The sequence below is a fragment of the Primulina eburnea genome, chromosome 9 (assembly GCF_022965805.1).
Source record: "Primulina eburnea isolate SZY01 chromosome 9, ASM2296580v1, whole genome shotgun sequence".
Classification (NCBI taxonomy): domain Eukaryota; kingdom Viridiplantae; phylum Streptophyta; class Magnoliopsida; order Lamiales; family Gesneriaceae; genus Primulina; species Primulina eburnea.
In genome coordinates, this window is record NC_133109.1 from 5960440 (window position 1) to 5988370 (window position 27931).

The following is a 27931-nucleotide window of genomic DNA, read 5'->3' on the forward strand; positions in this document are numbered from 1 at the left end:
GTAGAGTTTCATTCCGACTCAGTTGGCTGAAACTCTTGTTTCAATGTTTGATAAAAACTCTAGCTCTAAATTTAAAACTCTTTCATGGAGTTTGATCAAAACATTCTAGCACACGTAGTCAAAACTCTTGCCTCGTATTTTGAATAAAAACAAGACTCTCCAAGTTAATTAATAAAATATTTAATAATCATGTGTCCATCGTAATCTCGATTTGTCATCTCCAATGAGACATGTATACAAAACTCATGATCTCCAAAGTATCATACGCCCACAGACCATAAGGCTATGATCATCTTGTAAATTGTAAGGAAAATCTGCAATGAATTTCCTTTTCCATATTTTGGCCAAGGAATCGAGTTTTCGGAACTTTGGAATCAAAGGCTTCACTCCAAGAACTCCTTGCGTAGAATCCTCGACATGGGAATCCAGTGAAAAAATAAGTCCATCAGCCCATTTAATACAACCCATGCATAGTCTTCACCCATCATTCCTGCTTCTTTTGCTTTTAGGAAAAGTTTTGAAGCGAGAGAATTTGAAACGTTCACCACAAATACCCTCGTTTGCACAGTTTTCATGTTATATAGCTCTTGCAGCAGAAAATCATCAGTTGTTGTCAGAGGGATCGATGATGCTTCTGTATGATACTCGAGCATTTACATATTGAAATAAGGCATTAAACAGAAATGGAACTGTAGAAATACATTTCCTAAGTTAATTTACATGTATCATTTGTAGAATTAGTCATGTATAGGTGGCTTTAGTTACTATTATCTCTCCTAGTTTTATGCCTTAGTAGTTAGTTTGTTATTAGGCTTAGGATCTCTTGTATACTGTATATATTCGTTCAAAGTGGAACGAGAATTAATAGCTTTTCAAAAGTTCCACATGGTATCAGAGCTTTTAAGCTAGATCATGGCAAAATCAGAAACATCAACTGAGCTCACCATACCCTTGATCATCAACCATAAACTCAATGGCCAAAACTATCTTCAATGGTCCCAATCCATACTCATGTTCCTCTGTGGCAAGAGCAAAGAAGATTTATCAACAGTCAGGCCCCATCTCCTATGGTTGATGACCCCTCATACAAGACATGGAAGGCAAATGACAGCATGGTTAAAACATGGCTCGTCGGCTCCATGAATCAAGATATTGGTGACCAGTTCTTGTTCTGCAATTCCGCTGCGGCTATATGTGAGGCTGGACAATTGACATATTCATGCACAGAGAACACTTCTGAATTATTTGCTACTGAAAGCTTACTATATGAGCTTCGACAAGGAGATTCCACCGTGACTCAGTTCTTCAGTGACTTGACACGGCTATGGCAAAAAATCGATCTCTACGACAATCACAAGTGGACATGCTCGGATGATAGCATACTCTACAATAAAGTTGTTGAGACCAAGCGAGTGTTCAAGTTTCTGAGTGGCCTTAACAAAGAACTTGATGATGTCCGTGGGCGAGTCCTTGGAACCAAGCCACTGCCTACCCTTTCCGAGGCATTCTCCAGTGTGCGCCATGAAGAGGGCCGAAGGAAGGTGATAATGGGGGGACCTGCAATACAAATCTCCGAAGGATCAGCCCTAGTAGTTGAAACTGAATCTCAGGCCTATGCAGCAAATGCACCGAGGATGTCCCGTCCGTACTGTGATCACTATCGCAAGCTTGGACATACCAAAGACACCTGCTGGAAAATCCACGGAAAACCACCAGATTGGAAGCCACGAGACCAAAACTCCCGGGGTGATCAAGGAGGAAAGGGCAATTCAGCCACTACAGCTACTGATGCATCTTCATTCCCATTCAGCAAGGATCAATTGGATCTACTCCGAGACCTCATCAGCAAGGCTGTTCAATCAGGCCGTCACCTACACAAAACTCGGGCATTGGAACCGTGGCCCAACGAGGTACTCATCCACAGGCTATGCATGTTAAAGCAGATGACTCATCTTGGATCATCGACTCCGGTGCTTCAGATCACATGACTGGTAATAGAACATTGTTTTCAACATACACCCCATGTACCCACAATATCTCGGTGACCATTGCTGACGGCACCCAATCATCTGTTGTGGGCATTGGGACAGTCATTATTTCACGCAACATCACACTCAAATCAGTGTTCTATATACCACGACTACAGTGCAACTTATTGTCTGTTCGTAAATTCAATGAAGATATGCAATGCATAACTATCTTTAAACCTCATTCATGTGAATTTCAGGATCCGGCTTCGGGGATGACGATTGGATGTGCTAAGCTGTACTCGGGACTCTTTCTCCTCACACCAGACATCAGCTCTAAATCCTTCGTATCATACCCATCTTGTTATTTTTCTGCCAATAAAGATAGTGAGATCATGTTGCTTCATTTCCGTTTAGGACACCCCAATTTCATGTATCTTGAACGCTTATTTCCTTCATTATTTCATAATAAAAAGACAAGTGATTTTTCATGTGACATATGTCAATTAGCAAAGCACACTCGCAACACATATGCACCTCGATCATACACTGCATCCCATCCTTTCTTGATTATTCATTGTGATATATGGGGACCTTCTCGGGTTGCGAATCTAAATGGAACTCGTTGGTTTCTACTGTTTGTAGATGATCACACTAGATTGAGTTGGGTGTTTCTTATGAAAGACAAATCCGAAGCTTGTCAGTTATTTAAACAATTCAATGTTATGGTTCAAAATCAATTTAACACCACCATCAATGTCTTCCACACTGACAATGCAGGTGAATTCTTCAGTGACCAACTTGGCAAATATTTAAGTGACCATGGGATAGTTCACACCAGCTCGTGTGTTAAAACACCCCAAAAAAATGGCATTGCCGAGCGTAAAAATAGACACCTATTAGAGGTAGCTAGATCTCTTATGTTCACAACCCATGTACCTAAACATTTCTGGGGGAAGCAGTTCTCACGACAGCGTTCCTGATCAATCGTATGCCAACTCGGGTCCTCAAACACACATCACCCTGCAAGGCTTTACTCTCAGTTTACCCACACACTAGGCTCATCTCTACCCTATCCCCAAAACTTTTCGGTTGTGAAGTATATGTTCATCTACACGACCAAAGCAAATGAGATCCAAAATCAATCAGATGTATCTTTATAGGGTCTTCACCAACACAAAAAGCTATAAGTGCTACTCACCTACCCTTTGCAAATATTACGTCTCCATGGATGTCACATTCTTCGAATCCACGCCATATTACACCAATCCTAGAATTCAGGGGGAGAATGATTCTAGGGAATTTAAGGATTGGTTCTCTTCCACTAACATTGTCCTAGAGCCTCATCACTCCTACTCTGAAACTCCACCACCCATGACTCCTTCTAGGTCTCAAGAAATTCAAGATGAAATACAGCAGCACACCCAAGACTCATCCACGATTCTGGGTGCAGATATCCATGAATCAGGTAACATTTCTCCACTGCCCACTTCATCTACTGAGTTAGATTTGCCCATCGCACTAAGAAAATCATCCAGATCTTGTGGTCCTTATCAAATTAGTGACTATGTGTATTATGGTAATATATCACCGAGTTTTCAAGGCTTTGTATCGCAGCTTGATCAGGTAAAAATACCTTACTCAGTGGAGGAGGCCTTCAAAGATCCTGCATGGAAGGCAGCCACATATGAAGAGATACGAGCCTTAGAAAAGAACTCCACATGGGACATTACTGACCTACCTCCTGGAAAAGAGCAGTTGGCTGCAGATGGTTGTTCACGATCAAACACAAACCAGATGGGTCAGTGGATAGATTCAATGCAAGGTTGGTAGCAAAGGGATACACTCAAGCATTTGGTGAAGACTATGGCGAGACATTTGCCCCTGTGGCTAAATTGAATACCGTCAGAGTTATCTTATCTCTTGCTGTGAATCTTGATTGGCCATTATTCCAACTCGATGTGAAGAATGCATTCCTTAATGGAATACTCGAGGAAGAAGTATACATGAAGATTCCTTCTGGTTTCAGTAACGAAGCTAATACTAACAAGGTATGCAAACTCAAAAAATCTCTCTATGGACTTAAGCAGTCACCGCGTGCTTGGTTCGAAAGGTTCACTCGAGTGCTTAAATACAATGGCTATCAACAGTCATGCAGATCACACACTATTTGTGAAACATTCATCATGTGGGAAACGATCTATATTGAGTGTTTACGTGGATGACATCGTGATTACGGGAGATGACTCCGATGAGAATCGGCGACTGAAGATCAGACTTGCCTCGGAGTTTGAATTAAAAGACCTTGGAAATATGAAGTACTTCCTTGGAATGGAGGTTGCTAGATCACAGACACGGATAACAGTATCTCAACGCAAGTACACCCTCGACCTACTCAAAGAAACCGGGATGCTAGGATGTAAACCAGCATCCAGTCCAATGGATCCAAATCTCAAGATGAATGCTAGAACCACGGAAGAACTTGTGGACAAGGGGAGATACCAGCGGCTTTTTGGAAAACTGATCTACCTCGCACATACTAGACCTAATATAAGTTTTGCAGTAAGTATGGTTAGTAGATTCATGAGCAATCCATCAGTCACACATATGGATGCTGTAATGACAATCCTCAGTTACCTAAAAGCTTCACCAGGGACTGGACTGTTTTTCAAAAAGACATCACAACGTGGAGTTGAAGTTTACACAGATGCGGACTGGGCAGGCTCAATCCCAGATCGACGATCAACCTCAGGAATGTGTTCTTACGTGTGGGGAAACCTAGTGACATGGAGAAGTAAGAAGCAAACGGTTGTTGCTCGAAGTAGTGAGGAAGCTAAACTTCGTTCACTTGCAAACGGAGTATGTGAGGGAATTTGGCTCCAAAAACTACTAGCAGACCTCAAGGTTGAAGTTGATGGAGCTGTACGGATGCTATGTGATAATCAAGCTGCTTTGAGTATTTCTCAAAACCCTGTCCAGCATGACCGCACGAAGCATATTGAAATTGATCGTCATTTTATAAGTGAGAAGGTGGTGAACAATGTAATATCACTGGACTATGTATAGTCTAAGTCACAAGTAGCAGATATTCTTACAAAGCCATTGCCTCGGCCCAACTTTCAAGAAATGTGTAACAAGCTTGCCTTGTTAAACATCTACCGTCTAGCTTGAGGGGGAGTGTAGAAATACATTTCCTAAGTTGATTTACATGTATCATTAGTAGAATTAGTCATGTATAGGTGGCTTTAGTTACTATTATATTTCCTAGTTTTATGCCTTAGTAGTTAGTTTGTTATTAGGCTTAGGATCTCTTGTACACTGTATATATTCGTTCAAAGTGGAATGAGAATTTCAAGCTTTTCAAAAGTTCCACAGAACTATCCCATTGCCATAATCTGAATCTTCGTATATGAGAACAACTTGATTCCAGTGAAAATATCCAACTATGGCAGCAATAGCACCTACTTGAGCTGCATCAGTTAGGCCTGTTTGAACAAAATATCGAGATCTGGGATGGAGTGAAGGACTTGTAGCAGAGACAAATTATTGGAACATTTGCTCTATATATCTCCAAGACCAATCACAAAGCTTGCTTGTGCAGATTTTTGAGGACCAATGATTGCATCAACTTCAACATCCTTCCATAAACTGTGAGCTGCATATCCTTGCAGACAATACATCCGATGAGTAAACATCAATATATAAATAACTAGAGGATAAAAATATTGGATGTGGGAAGTGGAGAACTGGAACCATCGCTATCTGTAAAAATGGAAAGAATTTGCACAAGGAGTAAATGGTCATGTATTTACCATTGGCTGCCGCATCAATGACTTGTCCCTTTGAGTCCCTTAGATGAAGCACGAGTTTGGTAGTATAATTGGGGTTCGTTGCATAGAAATCGGCCATCCCCAGAGATAAGCTGGTCAGTCCTATACGCCCAACCAAGGAATCAAAATCAAGAATCGCTCAAACTAGAAATGTTATTTTACGAGCATCCCTTTGCATATAATGTAGTAATATGTACGTATATGCATGGTGAAAGCTCGAAGAAAGTAAGATACTTTTATACAACTTATTCCTTGCAAACTGTGATATCTTGAGGAAAACTAATATCACAAAACAATTGGTTGAAATTTTCCATCAAAGTTTGATTTATTCGGGAATAAACTGAATTGGTAATTGTTAGATTTTATAATAAGAAATCTGAGGAAGACTTTACTCATATTTCTGCGAAGAATTATGTGGAAACCGCGTCGAAATTATTTTGGTAAAGGTGTCGAAATAAAGTAAAGGTTGGGATAAATAGAGTTAGATTGTAATGAGTTTAAATACAAAATTCTGATGATATGTTATTCCGTATTCGATGGTATGCGTTACATTTATGCAACAAGGTTATCATCCGGTGTTAATGGAAAAATGAATTTAGGTCCAATAAGTTCTTCAATTTTAAATTGTAATCCATTAAATTATCGTACTTTGATTTTGGTACTAACTTTTAAATTTCATCTATTTTGGTCTAACTGCTTAGTGTGACACTAAACACGTCTGTAATATTTGTTGTCAGGTCACAACTTTTCCGTATCACGTCAAAACTCCGACGAAATAGGAGAAAAAAATCAAAATTGCTGCACCAAAACCAAACATTAAACGCTTAGTGAACCAAAACCCAAAATACAAAAATTTAATTGACAAAAAAAATTATTTTCCTGTATTTAGTTTAGCATGTTTTTCATCTCCTCGGTCGACTTTGTTAAGATCCAAGATGCAAGCTGTTAAAACGATGAAGGATCCATATGTCGTATTCGCCGCGATCCAGTTAGATCATGAACCTGACCCGTGACATACGTAATATTTATTACTAGTACATAAATATAGATAGAAAACTCATCAAGAATGGGATTACATGCTACAGAGTCAATAGACGAATAGAGAAAGACAGTAGGAACTTCTATCCACCAACAATAGTAATAATGAAAATTTCAAATACATCTTTTTTCAAATCAAATTCCTTCTCCAAATAAAATATTCTTCCACCTCAATACAACTTTAATGCATTTCAGAAATTGTAATAAAAACTAAGGACAGCAATACATGCACATGAAAAAAATAAAAATAAAATTGGATCATTTGTCCCTTGGATCTGCAATGGGACATGTACCAGTAAATAGGGTAGTTTATTTATAGTCGGACATGATATGTAGATTGTCGAGTGACTTGAAAACACGCCCAAAAAAACAAAATGATGGTTATAGCAACAAAACCAAGTGAGAAGGATTGAAGTTCATTCCAAAAGAACCCCAAAATTGATGTGCAGCTTTTACATTACATGACTACCATTTTGTTGGCATTGAATTATTAATAAGCAACTCATGAGTCTCATCATTCATCACAGCTGAAAAACAAATGCAGTTTCTTTATTGTTACTGATATTTTGATCCAAACTTAAATGATCAAACATAGTCTATACCAACACAGTTTGTAGGCAGGACATAAATGAAAAATATATTCTGGTTGTAACAGTGATCGTCAATGTCACCTCATTCAGGAGTATCTGTGCGCAGAGCTGCAAAAGTAAAATAAACGTTTAGACTAGAACTGCAAATGAATAAATGAAAGAGGGTTAAAATAAACCATAGTAGAGTAGACATCAAACTTGCATCCTCATTCAATCCACGGTGAAACAGTAACACTGAAGCAGACAGAATTGGATCGACGAGAGAAAACTCGCCAACCAAAAAAAAAAACAATATTCGGTATGAAATTGTCTATAGTTTCTACCTATTCTAATCTGCAGTGGCTCAACCCCGGGAGCATCTTCTAATTTTAGTAGACAATAGTTTTATTTTTTTTGAAAAAAAAGGCAGGTTCACTTGCCTTTTCAAACCAATAAGTACATGTATTGGGATTTGTAACCACAGACTTTGTAAGACACCTGAGAGATCATACTTCGGATTAGTATGCCCTCTAATAGTTGTGTCCTACAAAATCCAAGTTCACCAGTATCAAAACAATTAAAATCATAATCAGTATTTAGAAGATGACTATATGTGACATTGGTGTTCCGAGGAAGAAGGGTTTTAACTTGGTGTATTTTTTGAATGTTGAAAGTGAGTAAAACTTCATAACAATTGAGACATTGGTTCACTAAAATAATTAGAGACAGAACTGGAAATAAGCAAAGACAAAGACAAGCTGTATACTGAGGGATAAGAGGTGGAGAGATGGGAATCACTCCCACAAACCAAACAGATTGACTTCGACAAAGAATCCGCTTTAAAGATTTTTAACCCCTTTTACAATCCTTCCCACGTAGTCTTAGAAAGCATGGAAATGCTGCCAAAGTGTAAATAGTAAACTTCTATTGAGAAGACATAGTTGTCGCTCGTGTGAGCACATGTTCATCACGGCCTTGTCAAACAGTCTTCAAACATGTAGTTGTATTGTTAACAAAGAGAGAAAAAGATGTCTATTGGTAAGCACTTTGCACATAGAAAGTAAATGATCAGAAGCCACAGTAAATGTGATAAGGGAACCAAATTTGTTTTAATAAAAAAAAGTTGAGATGATTCATTCCTGGAAGAATCGGAACCACGCAATCTAGTTGATAAATAGTTTTTTTAAAATTTAAATAAAGCCCATGTAAGAATCTAACAACAATACAAAAAACTCTTCTAACCATTTAAACAAGATGAGGGAATTGAGTGCATCACAGAATATCAAAGACTACATCAACACATACATTATCTATTTTCCACTTCCATGGCTAAACCATTTTACAGTTTCGACCAAAGCCAATATATCTTTCTAAATCCACTCGATGACCCATCAACAACGTCCCAATATCTGAATAATCTCACAACCAAACCATTTTCAGAACAACTTATCATTTCCCAGAAAGAATGTATTGTAATGCTCATATCAGGACAAATCCATATCAGCATAAATAATAAATAGGGGAACTTGAAGAAAGCAACAAACATTAACACGGCCGGTCAGTGAGGAATCAGGAGTACCACAAACCATAAGTCTCTATTCAAAAGACATACATTGATCCAAAATAATCAAAAACAAAAACCCAAGACAAGATAAACTTCTATCAAGGAGTACCATACCCCCTAAAGGCAAAGTCACTCACATTTGATAAACATAATAAACATATTCAATGTGTCTGTAATACTCAATAAAATGAATCATCAATCATAACATTTTTCACATTCAGTAAAGAATGATATAATTTTAGCAAAATACAAACTGAAGCACTCATCTTTTTACATGTTTGTGTAGCTTCAAAATAGATTCAGCGATAAGTACAGCCTTTAAACAGAACTTTTCTGATTTAGATATCATGTTCCACAGCACATCATTATCCACAACTTTAATCCGGTTCAAGTCAACATAAAAATTAGCACACACTAAAGCTTCCAATCAATCAAAAGCACAAAGATCAATTCCACAATAACAAATAAAAACCTAAGCAATAAATTACAATTGATAGACGAAGAGACAGATAAATCAACGATAACAACACAAAATAATAATAAGAATAAAAAAAAAGCAAAATATATAAAATGAAAAAAAGAAATTACTTGGCTTCTGGGGTTTCCCGTCAACCCATTGGGAAACAGAGAAATGGACCTTCTCTCGGTTCAAGGCTTCAGATTTGTAAGGTTCTTTGAGACACTGTCTCACCAAATTAGCGCAGAGATTAGAGTAAGTGATGTAAGTCATCCCCGCAGATCTCCAAAACGGCACCGCCGCGTTCGACGCCATACCTTCCTCCGCTCCTCTTTCTTTTTTCTCCTTGCCTTCTGCTATAGATCTCACCTCGTCGCACAGTTTGTCTGTGGGCCTTTTTTTGCTCCATTTGCACCTTCTTTTGGGCTATCTTTTCTGGGCCTGTCGACTCGTATGTCCAATTTCTGAATTTTCTTATTTTGTTGCCAAAATGTTTTCTTTAACTAATTATAATGTATTTATATTCTTTTGATCAATTTTAGTTATTTTTTCAAAAATAAAGTAATTAAAGACCAATTTTATTGTTAAGTTTTTGTAAGTACATGGTTAAAAAAATTTCTCGAGATATACACGTGTATTTGACAATATAATTATAAATTTTAACAAAGATATTAGTCAGTTATTTATATGATTTTGACTAAACGACAAAATTGATCAAAAGAATATAATTATAAGATTATAATTGATTTAATGAAACAAATAGGACTAAAATTATCACATACCAATATATATTGTATTAAAATTGATATTTTGCCTATTATTATTATTTTTGGAACCACTACTCTTCAATATTTTAATTCATTATATTACTATTATCATTTATTAACACACATTAAATATAAAAAAAATACATATCAACATGAACTATAAGAAGTATACTTAACAAACTTTATCACTATATGCAATTTAGCAACAAAATATGTCATGGAAATATCGGTTTTCAGATTAATATAGATTTTTAAAGTAGTAGTAAACTACAGAGCTTGCAATACAGCCAAAAATTGCATTCCACTGATTTGATCATCTGGTAAAATGGGAAACTATGTGCTCCATGTATGAACATACATAATTTGCTTCTTGCAAATTGCAACAACTTTTGACCAAACTGTAGTGCTAGAGCCCCAAATCCTCTTGACAAAATCTCTATTATTGCACAGAAATTTCATGACAAAAATGGCAAGAAAAGTTGTTGTGATACTCCCTGTGATTGCAAAGAGTAGTTCAAAATTTGCCAACGAAATTCTAGTCAAGCCACTTATGCCATCTAGATCATTACTATTTGAAGGGCTTTTCATATTCCACTGCCCCTCGATTTCAAATATTCGGCCACTATCCATTAGCTCAATCCATGTACGAGAGAGACGTCAGCTACTAACTGTGAACCTTTTGGGAAAGCACAAGCAAATCCATCAGTCGGATAGATAGATTGGGCCAACAGTTGTGTGCTTATCACCGTATTTTGATTAGAAAAGATTGGTATAAGGTTGTACGGAGAACAAGGCTGCTATGCCACCATTTTCGCTTCCTCTGGACAAGGCTTCCTGGCAAAGCTCTGGACTCTTGTAAGTTCTGATCTAGGACTTGTTGAAGCCCAAATGTTGCAATTACCCAACAAGGAAAGAACCATTGTGACATCCAACATAGTATTTGCCTGGTCCCCGCAAGAGCTTCAGGGGGTTAGTCCAAAGATCATGCAGCACCGCCTCAATATACTTCTTGAGACTCGACCAGTCAAACAAAAAAAGAAAATTTGGCCCTGAAAAAGACAAGATATTAAAAGAGCAGGTGGATGAGCTTCTTAGGGCAGGACACATACGGGAGGTCTTTTCCCAACATGGTAATCAAATGTGGTCCTGGTCCCTAAGAGCTCGGGAAAGTGGAGGATGTGCGTCGATTTCAGAGATCTTAACAAGGCCTGCACAAAAGATTGCTATCCATTTCCAATGATTGATCAGCTGGTTGACTCCACCGCAGGTCATCAATATCTATGCTTAATGGATGCTTATCGAGGATACCATCAGATACCATTAGCGGAGGAAGATAGCATAAAGTAAGCTTCATCACCTCTACGGGGATGTTCTGTTACGTGGTGATGCCTTTCAGATTAAAGAATGCGGGGGCTACTTACCAAAGGCTCGTGGACAAGGTTTTCTCAGCTCAAGTGGGAAAAAACGTAGAGGTTTACGTAGATGATATTTTGGTGAAGTCCAAGAGTCCAGCAGACCTCATAGCTGACCTCCAAGAGACTTTTGCCACACTAAGATCTTATGGGTTGAAGCTGAACCCCCAGAAGTGCACCTTCGAGGTCAGGAGCGGAAAGTTTATGGGATATATGGTAACGGAAAGATGAATTGAGGCCAACCCCGAGAAAGTAAAAGGCATTCAATCTATGTCACCTCCAGGGAATCAACAGGAGGTCCAGAAGCTTGCCGGGAGAATCGCAGCTTTATCGCGATTCATTTCAAGAGCAGCACACCGAAGTCTGCCTTTCTTCCTACTTCTCAGGAAAGCTAAGAAGTTTGAGTGGGATGAAGAATGTATGAAGGCATTCGATGATTTAAAGAAGTATTTAGCTGAGCTCCCAATACTAGCCAAGCCAGCTCCAGGAGAGCAGTTATATGTTTTTTTCTCGGCCACTGAAATTGCTGTAAGCTCAGTCTTGATCAGACAGAAAGGCACCGAACAGAGTCCCGTGTATTACATCTCTCACGTACTCAAAGGAGCGGAGCTCAGATATGCTGTGGTAGGAAAACTTGCTCTAGCTTTGGTCACCACGGCTCGAAGGCTAAAACCATACTTTTTATCTCACCCCATTATGGTCCTCACTAACAGCCCACTCGGGAAAATAATGACTCATGCTGATATCTCGGGAAGGTTGGTTAAGTGGACCACTGAACTGGGAGAATATGACATTCAATATGGACCCCAGACCTCAATCAAAGCGCAGGCCTTGGCTGATTTCCTAGCTGAGACGCAGCATGTCGAGGTGGAAGACCTTTGGAAGGCCTCTGTGGATGGCTCGTCCACCAAAGAAGGCAGCGGAGTGGGAGTGTTACTAATCTCTCCAAAAAGGGATGAACTAAAGTTGGCTGTAAGGTTAGACTTCAGGGAATCCAACAACGAGGCAGAGTATGAAGCGGTTTTAGCATGTCTAAGGGCAGCTTGGCAGGTCGGAGCAGCCCGGGTTCACATATTTTCTGATTCTCAGTTGGTGGCCCATCAAATGAATGGATCTTATGATATCAAGAATGAGAGATTGATAGAATACGTAAGGGAAGTAGAGGCGGCCAAAGAACTCTTTACGGAACTTGTGTTTAAGCAAATCCCTAGGGAGGAGAATGAGGGAGCCGACACCATTGCAAAAATGGCAAGCTCGCTTCACAGTTGGAAATCAAGATATGTGGTAATCCAAGTGAAACTAAGTACTTCTTTGAACTCCCCATCTCCCGAACCCAAAGATCATGACTGGTGCACTGAGTTATTAGGATACATGAAAAATGGAGAGCTCCCCAGAGATCCAAAAAAAGCATAATGATGAAGCGAAAGAGCCTTTGATTTATACTTGTCGATGGAGCTCTCTACAAGAGGTCACTCTCTCAACCTCTTCTCAAGTGCTTGGGTCCCAAGCAATCTAACTACGTGCTAAGAGAGATTCACGAAGTCTGTTGCGGAAATCACTTGGGATATTACTTCTTGGCACGAAAGGCACTTCTAGCCGGTTATTTCTGGCCAACTATGTTAAAAGACGCCATAGCTATTGTCACCTCGTGCAATAGTTGCCAACGTCATGCTAAGCTCCAATATCAACCGGCCGCACTAAGGAAGAGTATTGTGGCAGCCTGCCCATTTGATCAGTGGGGAATCGATATTGTGGGACTTTTTCCCATGGTCCCAGCCCAAAAGAAGTTCTTGCTTGTTGCCATTGATTATTTTTCAAAATGGGTGGAAGATGTGACTTTAGCTAAGATAACTGAAAGTGAGGTACTCAAATTTCTCTGGAAGAACATTGTCTGCAGGTTTGAGGTCCCGAGGAAGTTGATATCTGACAATGGAAGACAGTTTCAAGGAAGTCGAATCCAAGCCTGGTGCAAGGAAATGAAAATCCAGCAACACTTCACCTCTGCGGCTTACCCTCAGTGCAATGGCCAAGTGGAGGTCACCAACAGGTCCTTGGTGCAGAGCCTTAAAACCCGACTTGGGAACACAAAAGGTAATTGGGTGGAGGAACTCCCCAGTGTGATTTGGTCATAAAGGACTACTCCGAAGATTGGCATGGGGGAGACGTCTTTCAGCCTGGTTTATAGAAATGAGGCAGTGCTTCAGGCAGAGATCGGCGAAAAGACCACCCGAGTAATATTCTATGATGAGCAAAACAATGAGAGGCGAGCAGCGGACCTAGATTTCTTGGTTTTGTTGGCCAAATTAATTGTAAAGTTAAGTCCATTGTTGCACACCTTGAAGCATTAGAGAATGTTGTTAAAAAGGTGTTTCTTAACTATCGATTTGGTAACAAAAATCAAGTGGTTTTTAACAAGTTGTGTTGATTGAAATGTTGTATAAAATGTTAAAAAATAGGCTTGTTAGCTGTTTTTTTAGTTTTTAAGAAAATTTAAGCAGAGTTTCCTTTGTAAATGTGATATGCCGAAAATACAATAAGTAAACAAATCCCAAGTAACATGCATAATGTTAACAATATATTTCCAATAATGAAGTTTGGCTTTCAAGCCACATTTCCAAGTCTACAAATCAGAAAAACACTTGTCAAACCATGAAAAACATGTGCAAAAAATACGACTACTATTCCTAGTCTATGTTTTTAAATTCTTCATAATGTGTGTGGCATTGCATATGTATTAGGCATGCTTATCGGTTCCACCGGACCGGTTTCGGACCGGTTACTACCGGTTCTGGGTCCGGTGAGTTTGGAACCGGTCCATACCGGTTAGGAACCAGTTCTGGTTCCAAGTTCAAATATTTGGAACCAATCCAAACCAAGACCGGTTCGGCTTCTAATAAACCGGTTCCGTTTCAGGTCAAACCGGTTCCGAACTCTAATTTATTATTTTTACTATATAATTAAAATTAGTAATATTAATGGACAATTTTTTATTTAGTATTTTGATTGCAAATAATTGTGATTACATAAAAAAAATTTAACAGAATAACTTAAACATTTATTTTTACAATTGAACATCTAAAATTCATCACGATTTATTAAAATATATTTTGAATATTCTGGATCTTCATCGGAACTTAAGCTTTGGAATTCGTCGATCGCGCCAGAGGTCCTATTCGTTTTTTCTACTGCAAACCAATCTTGTAGGCACGTTAGCATGGAAAGTGTTTTTGGCTTTAAATTAGTTCTTTGGTCACCAATGATCCTTCCACATACTGAAAAAGCTGATTCAGAAGCAACACTTGAACTTTGAATGGGTAGGACATCTCTTGCAATTGCAGATAACACTGGATAAAGTTTAGAATTTATTTTTCACCAATCAAGAACATCGAAATTAGCCGTAGTCTCAATATATTGACTTAGATAAATTTGGATCTCATTGTAATTGGTTGTTGTCACCGATTTTCCTTTGAACTTTTGTTGTTTCAAACTTTGAAAGAAATTCAGTTCTCCACTTTTGCTCTTATATGTCGGCATATCCTCCGGCTGCGCACTCGGTTCATCACATTGTTCACTAGCATACAAATCAAACAATTCTTGGAGAGAATGCATGATTGACTTCTTTTGATCGTCAACATTCTTCCCAAAAAATTTAGCATAATATTCAAATAAAACACGTCTAATCCTCCTTGATTTTGAGTAGGATCAAGTAATGTGGCTAAACCATGCACAATTGGGATAGTTTCCCAATATTTTAAAAATTTGTTTTCCATATTTGAAACAAAATCACGCATAACAGAATCATCGCGATATTCAATAAAACATATTGAAAAGCAAAGGTAGAAACATGGTTGAAGTAGGGTAGTTAATGCCAGAAAATTTTTCGGTTGCTTTTTTAAAATTTCTAACAAATATACACATTTACTCAAAATATTCCAATCATCGTCACTTAGCATTAAACATTGTGTTGTAATATTATTATAATATGGAGTAACTAAATCTTGAAAACATAATAAAGTATGAAGCAAGTGATATAAAGAATTCCATCTAGTTTCAATAGGAAGAGGAAATTTTTTAAATTTAATTCCGGTTGATTCGACTAGTGTTTTCCAGTCACGTCCATATCTTCTTTCACGTAATAATTTACCACATAATTTGAATTTTTCTATTACAGTGGACATTTGCTCATCGCAGGCACATTTAACACATAAATTGATAATATGACACGCACATCTAACATGAAGCAAATTACCTTTTAAAATTGGTTTTAGTGAATCTTTAAGATATTTAATTGCAAGAGTATTGGCACTCGCATTATCGAAATTATTTTATTTTGTATGCCATAAATCTTAACAACATTTAAAAAATATCTAGCTATAGTGTATGCGTTGTGAGACGATTCTAAATGATCTAGCGCTAAAATTTTTTTTGCATTGTCCAAGTTTCGTCAATCCAATTACATGTAACAACAAGATATGATTCATATTTTAAATTAGTCCAAATATCAGTTGTCAAACTAACTCGACAAGAAATATTTGAAAGATGCGATTTTGGTGTTTCTTTATATTCTTTGTAAATATCAAAACAATATTTCTTAAGTGTGTGCCTAGAATTATTGTGAAAACCAGGTTGAATAGTACTAGTAAATTCCACAAAACCTTCTTGTTTAACTATTATAAAAGGTTGACAACATTTGGTAACAAACTTTACGATGACTTTCCGTGAAATTTCTTTTGTAATTGTAAAAGTTTTACCACTAAAAGGATTAATTTGTTGTTGTATTGGTTCCCTACCGAATGGTTGTAGCGTATCAGTGTCAAGTTTATGTACCTTAACTAAATGTTTTTTCAAAATACCGGTACCACCGGAACCACCACCCGTTGACATTGTTTTTGCTTGCTCGAGTAGACGATGGCGTCCCTACATCTTTGTTGGGGAGTTCCATGGCTTCTTCATCCTCGTGGCTAGGTTCGACTTCATCAAAGTCGGGGATATAGCCAAAATGTTCACCAAAATCGGGAGCGTATTCGCCGCCACCACCACGACGGTTTGAAGAAAATGCCATTGAAATTTGAATTATTTATTTGAGTAAATTGCGAAATAATAAATAAATAGCCTATAAAAATAATACGGATTATAGATAAAATTATAACACAATTATTGAATATATTTGGAAAATGATAGCAAAGAAATATATCGATTGTAGATAAATGAGAAGTTGAGAAAAAATTGATATGTGAAATATAAGAAATGACTTGTGGGGACCCGGACGCTAATCACGTTCTAAATCATAATTACGACTAATTAATCAATTAGTATAAACAGGGTCTAAATTTTTTTCCTTAAATTATACAGCGGAAACGTAATGTAATTAAATTCAAATTACATATTAAACATAACATACAATTATTGTATAATCTACAATAATCCGACTAGGTTCAACTACAAGTCAGTGCTGAATCCTAAGTTGCTTCAAAGCCCGGATCTCCACGCTATCTAGTCCAGCCTCGTTCTCTTCTTGACCCTGATCCTAGCCCACCTGTTGCCATGCACACATACAAAACAAGACAATAGCCGGATAACTCCGGTGAGATATAAATATCCCAATATAAATCATGTATACATGCTATCATATAAACAATATAAAAGCATATATCAAAAATCATATCATATATCAAAATCATGATATAAATCCATAACAAGAATAAATCATATTCTATACATGTCCCCTACTCCGGAACATAATTCAATATCAAGAATAAATTCCATTCTAAACATGTACCAACATCAGGAACATAATTCAACATCCATCAATATCAATCGATATAACTGTCACTCAAACTCGTGACTCTGCGTTTTAGACTAGACTCAATCCTAGCCTAGGGATCCCGGTTTCCAGACATTGGCATTCCATATCGACCAACAGTAATAGAAAAGACTCCAGTTCTATCCACGTCGATATAGTATCGATCACCAGTAATAGAAGAAGCTCTGTTTCTATCCACATCAGTATAGTATCGATCACCAGTAATAGAAGAACTCCAATTCTATCCACATCGATATAACATCGATCAACAGTAATAGAAGAAGTTATAATTCTATCCACATCGATACAATACTGATCACCAGTAATAGAAGGAGCTACAATTCTATCCACATCGATAGCCAATTATCCATTGACAGACTATGGCACTTCCGCCAATACAATATCTCATGACATCGTGCAATGTGCCCGTGGTATTCCTACCACTATCAGGCACTTCTGTCACAAGATTACTCGTCTAACACCTGTTATCTATAATTCAAGAGAACAAGTATATCAATCAACTCAATGCAAAATATCAATGCAATAAGTAAAGTATGTGATTTAGGGAAACTCAAGTCAAACCTCACTCGAGTTGTGCAATCCCAACTCAACATTAATTTATACCTTTATCTTCTCGCTCAGAAGAAGAAGAAGTCTCGACTCTATCTCGGTCCATTCTCAATCTGGTAATCACAATATCAAACAGATTTAATATCAATAAACAATTCAATTCAGAACATGTTCTGATCAATACTCAAATCAAAACACATAATCTGATCGATGTCACTTGAGATACAATCTAATCCATATCGACGATATCACGATATAATCAAAATCACTACCGAATCTGTTCAATATCAATCAACTGATGTTTCGACGGTATACCAATACAGTCTCGATAACCCCGTCAGTCCAAACATCACAGATATAATACCAGAATACCTAATCAGTATCGATACCAGTCATAATCTCAATAACAATACATATCTGATATGAATTCTCAGTCAAATCGATTCCAGAAATCATGAAAATTACATAATCAGTCTGTTTCTCAATCTGACTTCGATTCTACGATGTCTAACATGTCAAGAACATCATATATGAATCCTATTCAATTCTGACAATATCGTAATTTCAAAACATGTTAAAACGTAGCAAAACTTACGTCCAGTTGTAGCCTACGTTGATAGGAACTCAGTACCGAAGTCGGATTCAAAATCTAACACCTGTTATCTAGAGCTTCCCTCGGTTTTCTTCTTACAATGCTGAATAAACGTTTGTATGTATATGTATATATATATACACATCGCACCTCACAAGACAAGTGGCAAGTTTACGTTCTGCATGACTGGCGCATATGCGCCGGAAGTACTGTCCGGGCTACTGGACTACTCGCGCATATGCGTGAGACCTACTGCCTCGTGCCATCGATCACCCGCGCATATGCGCGTCCATCTCGGCGCATATGCGCCCAAGGTTCTGGACCTCCCGCGCATGTGCGCGCTTACACTCGCGCATGTGCGCGAACTTCTCTGGACTCGCTGTTGAACATTCGCATGGCTCGCGCATATGCGCGCACACTTTCCGCGCATATGCGCGAGACCTTCGGGTCACGCACACCCAGCCCTTCCATTTCGATTTTCTTTCGTCTTTCCCGGTCCGATCCGTTTCATTTATATTTACCGTAATTACTCAATATATCATTTCAGATTAATTCCAGATTACGGTAATATACTCAAATCATTTCAGATTACGATAATCCAATTCTCGGGCCTTACATGACTTGTATTTATAGATGATTTTGAGGGTTTAAAAAAAATAATAATTGCAATTTGGCCCCCAAAATTGAAAAAAAAATGGCACATTTCAGTAGCCGTTCAAATGCAGCCGTTGGCTGCTGGCCTGCTGCATTTGCAGCCTTTGGGCCAAAGGCCTTTTTTTATTTTTTATTTTTAAAAATTCGATTGCCGGGTATGGGTCCGGTTCCGGGTCGATTCCGGATACGGCCCGGAACCGGTTCGAAAACGGATCCGGAACCGGTTGAACCGGTTCAGATAATACTGAACCGGGTAAACCCACATATTAATGGATTATACTTGGTTTCGGGTCCGGTTCTCACATATCGGATCCGGTTCCGGGTTTATCGGACCGGTTCCGGGTCGGTTCCGGCCCGAACCGATCCGTTAAGCATGCCTAATATGTATGTGCTCAGGCAATGGAAAAGATTTCATCTAAGATTGATCATTTCCTTGAAATTGGCTAGTATATCTCCATGAGACAAGCTTCTCCCTTAAAAATGACCTTTGAAATTCTCAGATCCTAACATTTATCTTTCTAGCCATTCATACAGAATAATTGAGAACCAGGTGAGAAATAATGGTGTGGTAATCAACAAACTATTAATGCTAAAATAGTAAAGCAACATAACAAAGTGGAAAAAAACATCTACCAAGCAATATTTGGATAGAAGATCAAAAAAAATTGATGATAAAGTTCATTATTTTCAGAGACATTGTCATGAAATAGCATAGTATGTCATGAGCTTGAGGAAAGTAGTGGATATCTTGGTATGAGTTTTCTTAAATTTATTACTTTACATTCTCTGTACACATGCTTGCAAAATCAAAGAAATGCAAATGAAATTCAACTCAAAAAAAATTGAAGTTAAGCAGAAACTTAAGCTCTTTAGATTCAAGTTTCAAAGTTAATGAATTGATGAAGATCCAAGGTGAACCACAAGGAAAATATTGAACACACAAACCCTATTCATACAAAATCTCAAACACCTTGGGTGCATAGCATGAGAGCAGGAGAAATCGTAAAGCATTTGTGTCATGAAAAATAAAAATAAAAACGTTGAAATCTGTAGTGACCCGTTCCAGAATCACCTACTAATCAAGAACTAAGCATGCGATTAACTTAATTAAAAACAATCAGAATTAAAGGCGGAAAAACTGTCACCAAAAGATAGTTATACAACCCAATCGAAAATCCAGGACAACTAAACTAAAAGGAAATATACGGTACAACCATATCGAATCAAAAAGATACCGAAGAACTAAACCAACCAGCTACTCAACGTCCTCCTCCGCCTCCTCCTGAGCTGTCCAACCTGAGGCCTGCCCCGTGGGAATGGGGTGTCCAAGATAAACAAAACCGAGGACGTGAGCGATAAGAACGCCCAGTACAAAAGCATGAGTATACAAGCCTATATGAAATGCACATGCTATGATATGATACCAGGGTAGTCAAGAAACAGGAATCACAAAAGATCTCAAAATGCTCAGTCTAGAGGCGCCAAGTGGATAGTGCCGCGCGGTCCTACCTCTGGGTCACTGCATCTACTGCAAGAACAGACGTGGACCTAAAATGTCCCGGATCACCGAAGCCCTCCGGACCCGTCGGCCACTGTGTACTCTCGGTGTCCATGCGTCCACAAGACAAGACAGGGCTGAGCGGCCCCACAAGATATAGCTTATCTCGAAAGAGATACAGCTCAACAGTAAAGGCTATCTCGAAGGAGATACGGCTCAACATGAAATGCAACATGCATCATACAGCGTGACATAATAGCATGCATTATATGACATATATCAATGCACCACATAATCATGCAACACATATAAGAATGTATACTCGACCAGGATATCTCGGATAGTACTTTCGTACCTCTATCACAGCAAGCCTAGCCTTACGCAACACCGCTAATCAGGTCTAGAACAAGCCTACGCATCAAAAGCATACCTAATGAACAATACTACCATGCTCGACTAGCAAAACCAGTAATACCAAAGGTTTAGGGTTTACCTTCGTCCGTCGACAGTCCTTTGATGTCAATTGCCTCGTAACTCAGGCGTCGCTACGCTACCAATCCTGGCAGCTCTTGGCTATCGCTCGACCAACAACTAACCCTAGAAACCTTCCAAACCTCTCAACTAGGAGACACAACTTCAAGAATTTGCAATCCAAAATGAGGAATTCCGAGCACTATTTATAGGCTATGTTCGGATCCACCGAACACACTTCGGAACGTCCGAACTCCTACGTGTCCATCGGCTCTTGACACCTCATGATCGGATCCACCGAACCTACACTTCAGATCATCCGAACTTGCATGCAAACTGACGTGTCGATCAACTCTTGACACCTCATGATCGGATCCACCGAACCCACTTCGGATCGTCCGAACTCTTCGGTGCTACCGAACCATCTTCGGTCCGTCCGATCATGACCATGGTCAAAATTACACATTAAACCTTCTTAATCACCATTAATCCGTTAATTACCCAATTTGGAATTCAGGCTACTACATTCTCCCCCCCTTAAAAAGATTTCGTCCTCGAAATCAAGTTTAGAGGATGAACAAAAAGGAGTAACAACCTTGTTATTAAATCTCAATTGTTGCTGAATACAACTGATATTTCGATTACAACTGAAAACACAAACATAAACAAAGTATAACTCAAAAGAGCTCTGGATGCTCCGAACGCATACGACTCTCTAGCTCCCAAGTGGCTTCTTCAGTGCCTCTGCGCTGCCACTGAACTAAGACAAGAGGAATGATCTTATTCCGCAACACCTTGTCTTTGCGATCGAGGATCCGCACTGGTCGTTCTACGTAAGACAAGTCCGTATTTAGTTGAACTTCAGATGGATGCAAGATGTGAGACTCATCTGCTACATATCGTCTCAACAAAGATACGTGAAACACGTCATGAATCCCAGACAGATACGGAGGTAATGCTAACCTGTAAGCCAAATCTCCCACACATTCCAGAATCTCAAAAGGACCAATAAATCTCGAAGATAGCTTACCCTTGAGACCAAATCTCAAAATCCTGCGAAAAGGCGAAACTCGGAGAAACACTTTCTCACCTGGCTGAAAATAAAGAGGTCGCCGCTTGGTGTTCGCATAACTAGCCTGTCGATCCTGAGCGATCTTAATCCGTTTCTTGATTACTGCAACTATATCAATAGCCTGCTGGACTAACTCCGGTCTCTCAACATGTCGTTCCCCAACTTCGTCCCAGAATAATGGAGTACGACAACGTCGCCCATACAACGCCTCAAATGGTGCCATACCAATACTACGATGATAGCTGTTGTTGTACGCGAACTCAATTAAAGGCAAATGATCCTGCCAAGCGGGTCCGAAATCCATAACACAAGCTCGCAACATATCCTCAAGTGTACGGATAGTCCTCTCTGTTTGACCGTCGGTCTCTGGATGATAAGCCGTACTCAAACTTAGTGAAGTGCCCAATGCTGACTGGAAACTACCCCAAAATCGTGAGGTAAAACGAGGATCCCTGTCACTATCAATACTGACTGGTACCCCATGCAAACGTACAATCTCTTGAATGTACAATCGAGCCATACGATCGAAAGTGAAATCACGGTTATATGGCAGAAAATGAGCAGATTTGGTGAGTCGATCCACCACTACCCAAATAGCATCACTATTCCTCGAAGACAATGGCAAGTGAGTAATGAAATCCATCGTGATATGCTCCCACTTCCATTCAGGAATAGGTAGATTCAACAATAATCCTCCAGGTCGACGGTGCTCTGCCTTAACCTGCTGACAAACAAGACACTTGGAAACAAACTGATAAACACTGTGCTTCATCCCTTTCCACCAAAATCGTGTCCTCAAATCTTTATACATCTTATTGCTTCCTGGATGGACACTCAACTTGCTTCGATGAGCCTGAGCCAAGATCTCTTCCCTCAAAGTATCATCCTCTGGTACCACAACCCGATTAGACAAACACAGAAGACCATTAGACTGATAATGGAAATTGCTATCTCCACCAACCAATCGGGCTAATCTCTGAGTCTTGAGATCAGACATCTGTGCATCTCGAATCCGAGCGAACAAAGCTGGCTCAGATAAAATGGTAGCAACACGAATGCTCTCCATACCTTTCCGATGTTTGAAATTAAATCCCAATGAACAACAATCCTGGATAGTACTAATCATAGCACTGGTCTGAAGTGCAGAGGCTCTCACCTTGCGACTAAGAGCATCGGCTGTGAGATTCGCAGAACCTGGATGGTATTTGATCTCGCAGTCATAATCTTTAAGTAGATCCATCCAACGACGTTGTCTCATGTTCAACTCAGCCTGAGTGAACAGATACTTCAGACTCTTATGATCAGTAAAAATTTCAAACTTAACCCTGTACAAGTAATGACGCCAGATCTTCAGCGCGAACACAATAGCAGCTAGTTCTAGATCATGAATAGGATACTTTTCTTCGTGAGGTTTCAACTGCCTGGATGCGTAAGCGATCACATGATCATTCTGCGTCAACACACACCCTAAGCCTTGAAAAGAGGCATCGGTGTAAACACTGAAACCATCAGATCCTGACGGTAACGCCAAAACAGGTGCAGAAGTCAGAAGTCGACGAAGTTCTCTGAAACTATCTTCGCACTCAGATGACCACTCAAATGGAACATCCTTCCGAGTAAGTTGCGTCAAGGGTCTAGCTACCTGAGAGAAATTCACGATGAAGCGACGATAATACCCTGCCAGACCTAGAAAACTATGGATCTCAGCCACCGTCGTAGGACGTGACCAATTCAGCACTGCCTCAATCTTGCTGGGATCCACAGAAATTCCTTCCTTGGAAATCACATGACCAAGGAATACTACACGATCAATCCAGAACTCGCACTTACTCAGCTTAGCATACAATTGCTTCTCGCGAAGAATCTGCAACACAATCCTCAAGTGCTGGATATGCTCTTCCACACTGTGAGAATAAATCAAGATATCGTCGATGAAAACCACAACAAACTGATCTAGAAAATCTCGAAAGATTCGATTCATCAGATCCATGAACACTGCTGGCGCATTCGTCAATCCAAATGGCATAACTAGAAACTCGTAATGCCCATATCGAGTACGAAATGCAGTCTTGGAAATATCATCATCTCTAACTCTCATCTGATGATAACCCGATCGCAAGTCAATCTTGGAGTAAACAGAGGTACCCTGAAGCTGATCGAACAAATCATCGATACGAGGTAATGGATACTTGTTTTTGATCGTCACACGATTCAGCTGGCGATAATCAATGCACAATCGCATCGATCCATCCTTCTTCTTGACAAACAAAACTGGAGCTCCCCAAGGTGAAACACTCGGACGAATATAACCTTTATCAAGAAGATCCTGCAATTGCTGCTTCAATTCTCTCATCTCTGACGGAGCAAGACGATAGGGGGCACGAGAAATCGGTGCAGTCCCTGGCATTAACTCAATGCCAAATTCCACCTCTCTAACCGGAGGAAAACCAGGAATCTCATCTGGAAAAACATCAGGAAATTCACAAACCACTGGAATATCCTCTATACCAACACTACATGTGGATGTATCAATCGCATAGATGAGGTAGCCTTCCCCGCCCGCCTCTAAAGCACGACAGGCTTTCAGAGCAGATACCACTGGCATCGGAGGTCGCGCTCCCTCACCATAGAAAAACCAACTAGAGCTCTCAGTCGTACGAAACTGAACAAGCTTCTGGTAACAATCCACAGTAGCTCGGTAGGTAGTCAAAATGTCTATACCCAAAATACAATCAAAGTCTTCCATTTCCAGAATCATAAGATTCGCAGTCAATTTGTTACCCTCGAAATCTAAAGGACAACCCATCACTAGACGCTTGGCTAAAACCGAATGACCCATCGGGGTAGAAACAGAAAGAATAACGTCTAGAGAAACATACGGTAACTTATGACGCTTAACAAATCGTGCAGAAATGAATGAATGAGATGCTCCGGTATCTATAAGAACAAAAGCAGGAATACCGCATAAACAAAAAGTACCTGCTATGACTCTCCCGGTCTCATCTGCAGCCTGATCCTGGTTCAGCGCAAACACCTGACCTTGGGCACGAGGTCGAAGATTCGAACTACCCACTGCCTGACCCTGCCTCCTCTGCTGAATAGTCGTCTGAGATCTAGAACTGGATCCTGCTCCACCTCGCAACTGAGGACAATTCTTCTTGAGATGACCCATCTCTCCGCACTGAAAACAAGCTCCCGCGGCTGATCGGCATTGCTCCGATGGATGGTTCTTCCCACAATGCGCACAAGATTCCTTCTTCTTACCAAAACGGAAAACACCGCTAGATCGAGATCCAGATCCAGAAGAAGACGAACCAGATTTCTTGAAAGACTGAGATCGAGGGCTCAAAGTACTCGGAGGTCTAGAAGAAAGAATAGCCCTACCACGCTGGAGACTGATCTCTGCCTGGCGACACCGGTTCACTAACCCATCATACGAAGTAGGATTATCACAGACAGTGACTCGATCAAAAATCTCCTGGTTAAGACCCTGGAGGAAATGGTCATACTTGGCCTCAGAACTGCCACTGATATGAGGGGCAAAGGGTAACAACTCGAAGAACTTCTGCTGATATTCATCAACAGACATACTCCCCTGCTTAAGATTCAGGAGCTCAATCGTCTTTGCCTGGCGAAGGGCTGGAGGAAAATACAGCTGCATGAAAGCTGCACGGAAATCGGCCCAAGTCACCCTACCCTGGGACTGAACTATCGGCGCAGAAGTCGATCGCCACCACTTGCGCGCACGGCCCTCGAGAAGAAAACTAAGGGTCTCCATCCTCTGCTCCTCGGTGCACTGGAATGCTCGGAAACAACTCTCCATGCGCTCTAACCAATCCTCAGCATCATCGGGAGTCTCCCCGCCAACTAAAGGCTTAGGCCCCATCTGAATGAAACGGTGCAAATCAAAACGCCTAGGACCATCCCGACGATGACGATGTTCACGATGACGCCTACGATCGTCCTGGTCACCCCAACGACCTACACTTCCCTGACTACTCTCATCACCAAAATGGTCAGCCATCGCTACAAGATAGAATAGGGAAAATGGTAAAATGATCCACGAAAATCCCAAAACAGAATCTATATCCCAAAATCATAAGCATGCTCTGATACCATAAATGTAGTGACCCGTTCCAGAATCACCTACTAATCAAGAACTAAGCATGCGATTAACTTAATTAAAAACAATCAGAATTAAAGGCGGAAAACTGTCACCAAAAGATAGTTATACAACCCAATCGAAAATCCAGGACAACTAAACTAAAAGGAAATATACGGTACAACCATATCGAATCAAAAAGATACCGAAGAACTAAACCAACCAGCTAGTCAACGTCCTCCTCCGCCTCCTCCTGAGCTGTCCAACCTGAGGCCTGCCCCGTGGGAATGGGGTGTCCAAGATAAACAAAACCGAGGACGTGAGCAATAAGAACGCCCAGTACAAAAGCATGAGTATACAAGCCTATATGAAATGCACATGCTATGATATGATACCAGGGTAGTCAAGAAACAGGAATCACAAAAGATCTCAAAATGCTCAGTCTAGAGGCGCCAAGTGGATAGTGCCGCGCGGTCCTACCTCTGGGTCACTGCATCCACTGCAAGAACAGACGTGGACCTAAAATGTCCCGGATCACCGAAGCCCTCCGGACCCGTCGGCCACTGTGTACTCTCGGTGTCCATGCGTCCACAAGACAAGACAGGGCTGAGCGGCCCCACAAGATATAGCTTATCTCGAAAGAGATACAGCTCAACAGTAAAGGCTATCTCGAAGGAGATACGGCTCAACATGAAATGCAACATGCATCATACAGCGTGACATAATAGCATGCATTATATGACATATATCAATGCACCACATAATCATGCAACACATATAAGAATGTATACTCGACCAGGATATCTCGGATAGTACTTTCGTACCTCTATCACAGCAAGCCTAGCCTTACGCAACACCGCTAATCAGGTCTAGAACAAGCCTACGCATCAAAAGCATACCCAATGAACAATACTACCATGCTCGACTAGCAAAACCAGTAATACCAAAGGTTTAGGGTTTACCTTCGTCCGTCGACAGCCCTTTGATGTCAATTGCCTCGTAACTCAGGCGTCGCTACGCTACCAATCCTGGCAGCTCTTGGCTATCGCTCGACCAACAACTAACCCTAGAAACCTTCCAAACCTCTCAACTAGGAGACACAACTTCAAGAATTTGCAATCCAAAATGAGGAATTTCGAGCACTATTTATAGGCTATGTTCGGATCCACCGAACACACTTCGGAACGTCCGAACTCCTACGTGTCCATCGGCTCTTGACACCTCATGATCGGATCCACCGAACCTACACTTCGGATCATCCGAACTTGCATGCAAACTGACGTGTCGATCAACTCTTGACACCTCATGATCGGATCCACCGAACCCACTTCGGATCGTCCGAACTCTTCGGTGCTACCGAACCATCTTCGGTCCGTCCGATCATGACCATGGTCAAAATTACACATTAAACCTTCTTAATCACCATTAATCCGTTAATTACCCAATTTGGAATTCAGGCTACTACAAAATCTACCTCTTTGAGATGGTGTGGCTGGATGTGAAGGGGTTTGAAGATGGCGATTTGCTTGAAAGTTTAATGTTGTTCAGGTAGTGATCCACGATTC

The 27931-nt window shown here is 40.0% G+C and overlaps 3 protein-coding genes across 3 annotated transcripts; 2 read left to right on the forward strand and 1 right to left on the reverse strand.

The window, feature by feature from the left end:
- Window positions 1-703: 703 nt before the first annotated feature.
- On the forward strand, window positions 704-2898 carry LOC140841217 (uncharacterized). The gene is made up of 2 exons (XM_073208482.1): window positions 704-1991; window positions 2228-2898. Exon 1 carries the CDS (start codon window positions 993-995, stop codon window positions 1986-1988), a length of 996 nt encoding a protein of 331 aa, XP_073064583.1. The 5' UTR covers window positions 704-992; the 3' UTR covers window positions 1989-1991; window positions 2228-2898.
- Window positions 2899-7322: 4424 nt separating this feature from the next.
- LOC140841218 (ATP synthase subunit epsilon, mitochondrial) lies at window positions 7323-9813 on the reverse strand. Its single transcript, XM_073208484.1, has 2 exons — window positions 9557-9813; window positions 7323-7533 (listed from the first exon to the last, which is right to left on the reverse strand). Exons 1-2 carry the CDS (start codon window positions 9738-9740, stop codon window positions 7508-7510), a joined length of 210 nt encoding a protein of 69 aa, XP_073064585.1. The 5' UTR covers window positions 9741-9813; the 3' UTR covers window positions 7323-7507.
- A 2061-nt stretch (window positions 9814-11874) lies between these two features.
- Window positions 11875-13017, forward strand: LOC140840687 (uncharacterized). Its single transcript, XM_073207859.1, has one exon. It carries the CDS (start codon window positions 11875-11877, stop codon window positions 13015-13017), a length of 1143 nt encoding a protein of 380 aa, XP_073063960.1.
- The last annotated feature ends 14914 nt before the right edge of the window (window positions 13018-27931 follow it).

Excerpts from the sequence above, each read along its gene's own strand:
- LOC140841218 (XM_073208484.1), bottom strand. The coding sequence starts at position 9,740 with ATGGCGTCGAACGCGGCGGTGCCGTTTTGGAGATCTGCGGGGATGACT. Across the intron at positions 7,534-9,556 it reads CGGGAAACCCCAGAAGCCAA|CTCTGCGCACAGATACTCCT; the intron begins GTAATTTCTTTT and ends TTACTTTTGCAG.
- LOC140840687 (XM_073207859.1), top strand. The coding sequence starts at position 11,875 with ATGTCACCTCCAGGGAATCAACAGGAGGTCCAGAAGCTTGCCGGGAGA.
- LOC140841217 (XM_073208482.1), top strand. The coding sequence starts at position 993 with ATGGTCCCAATCCATACTCATGTTCCTCTGTGGCAAGAGCAAAGAAGA.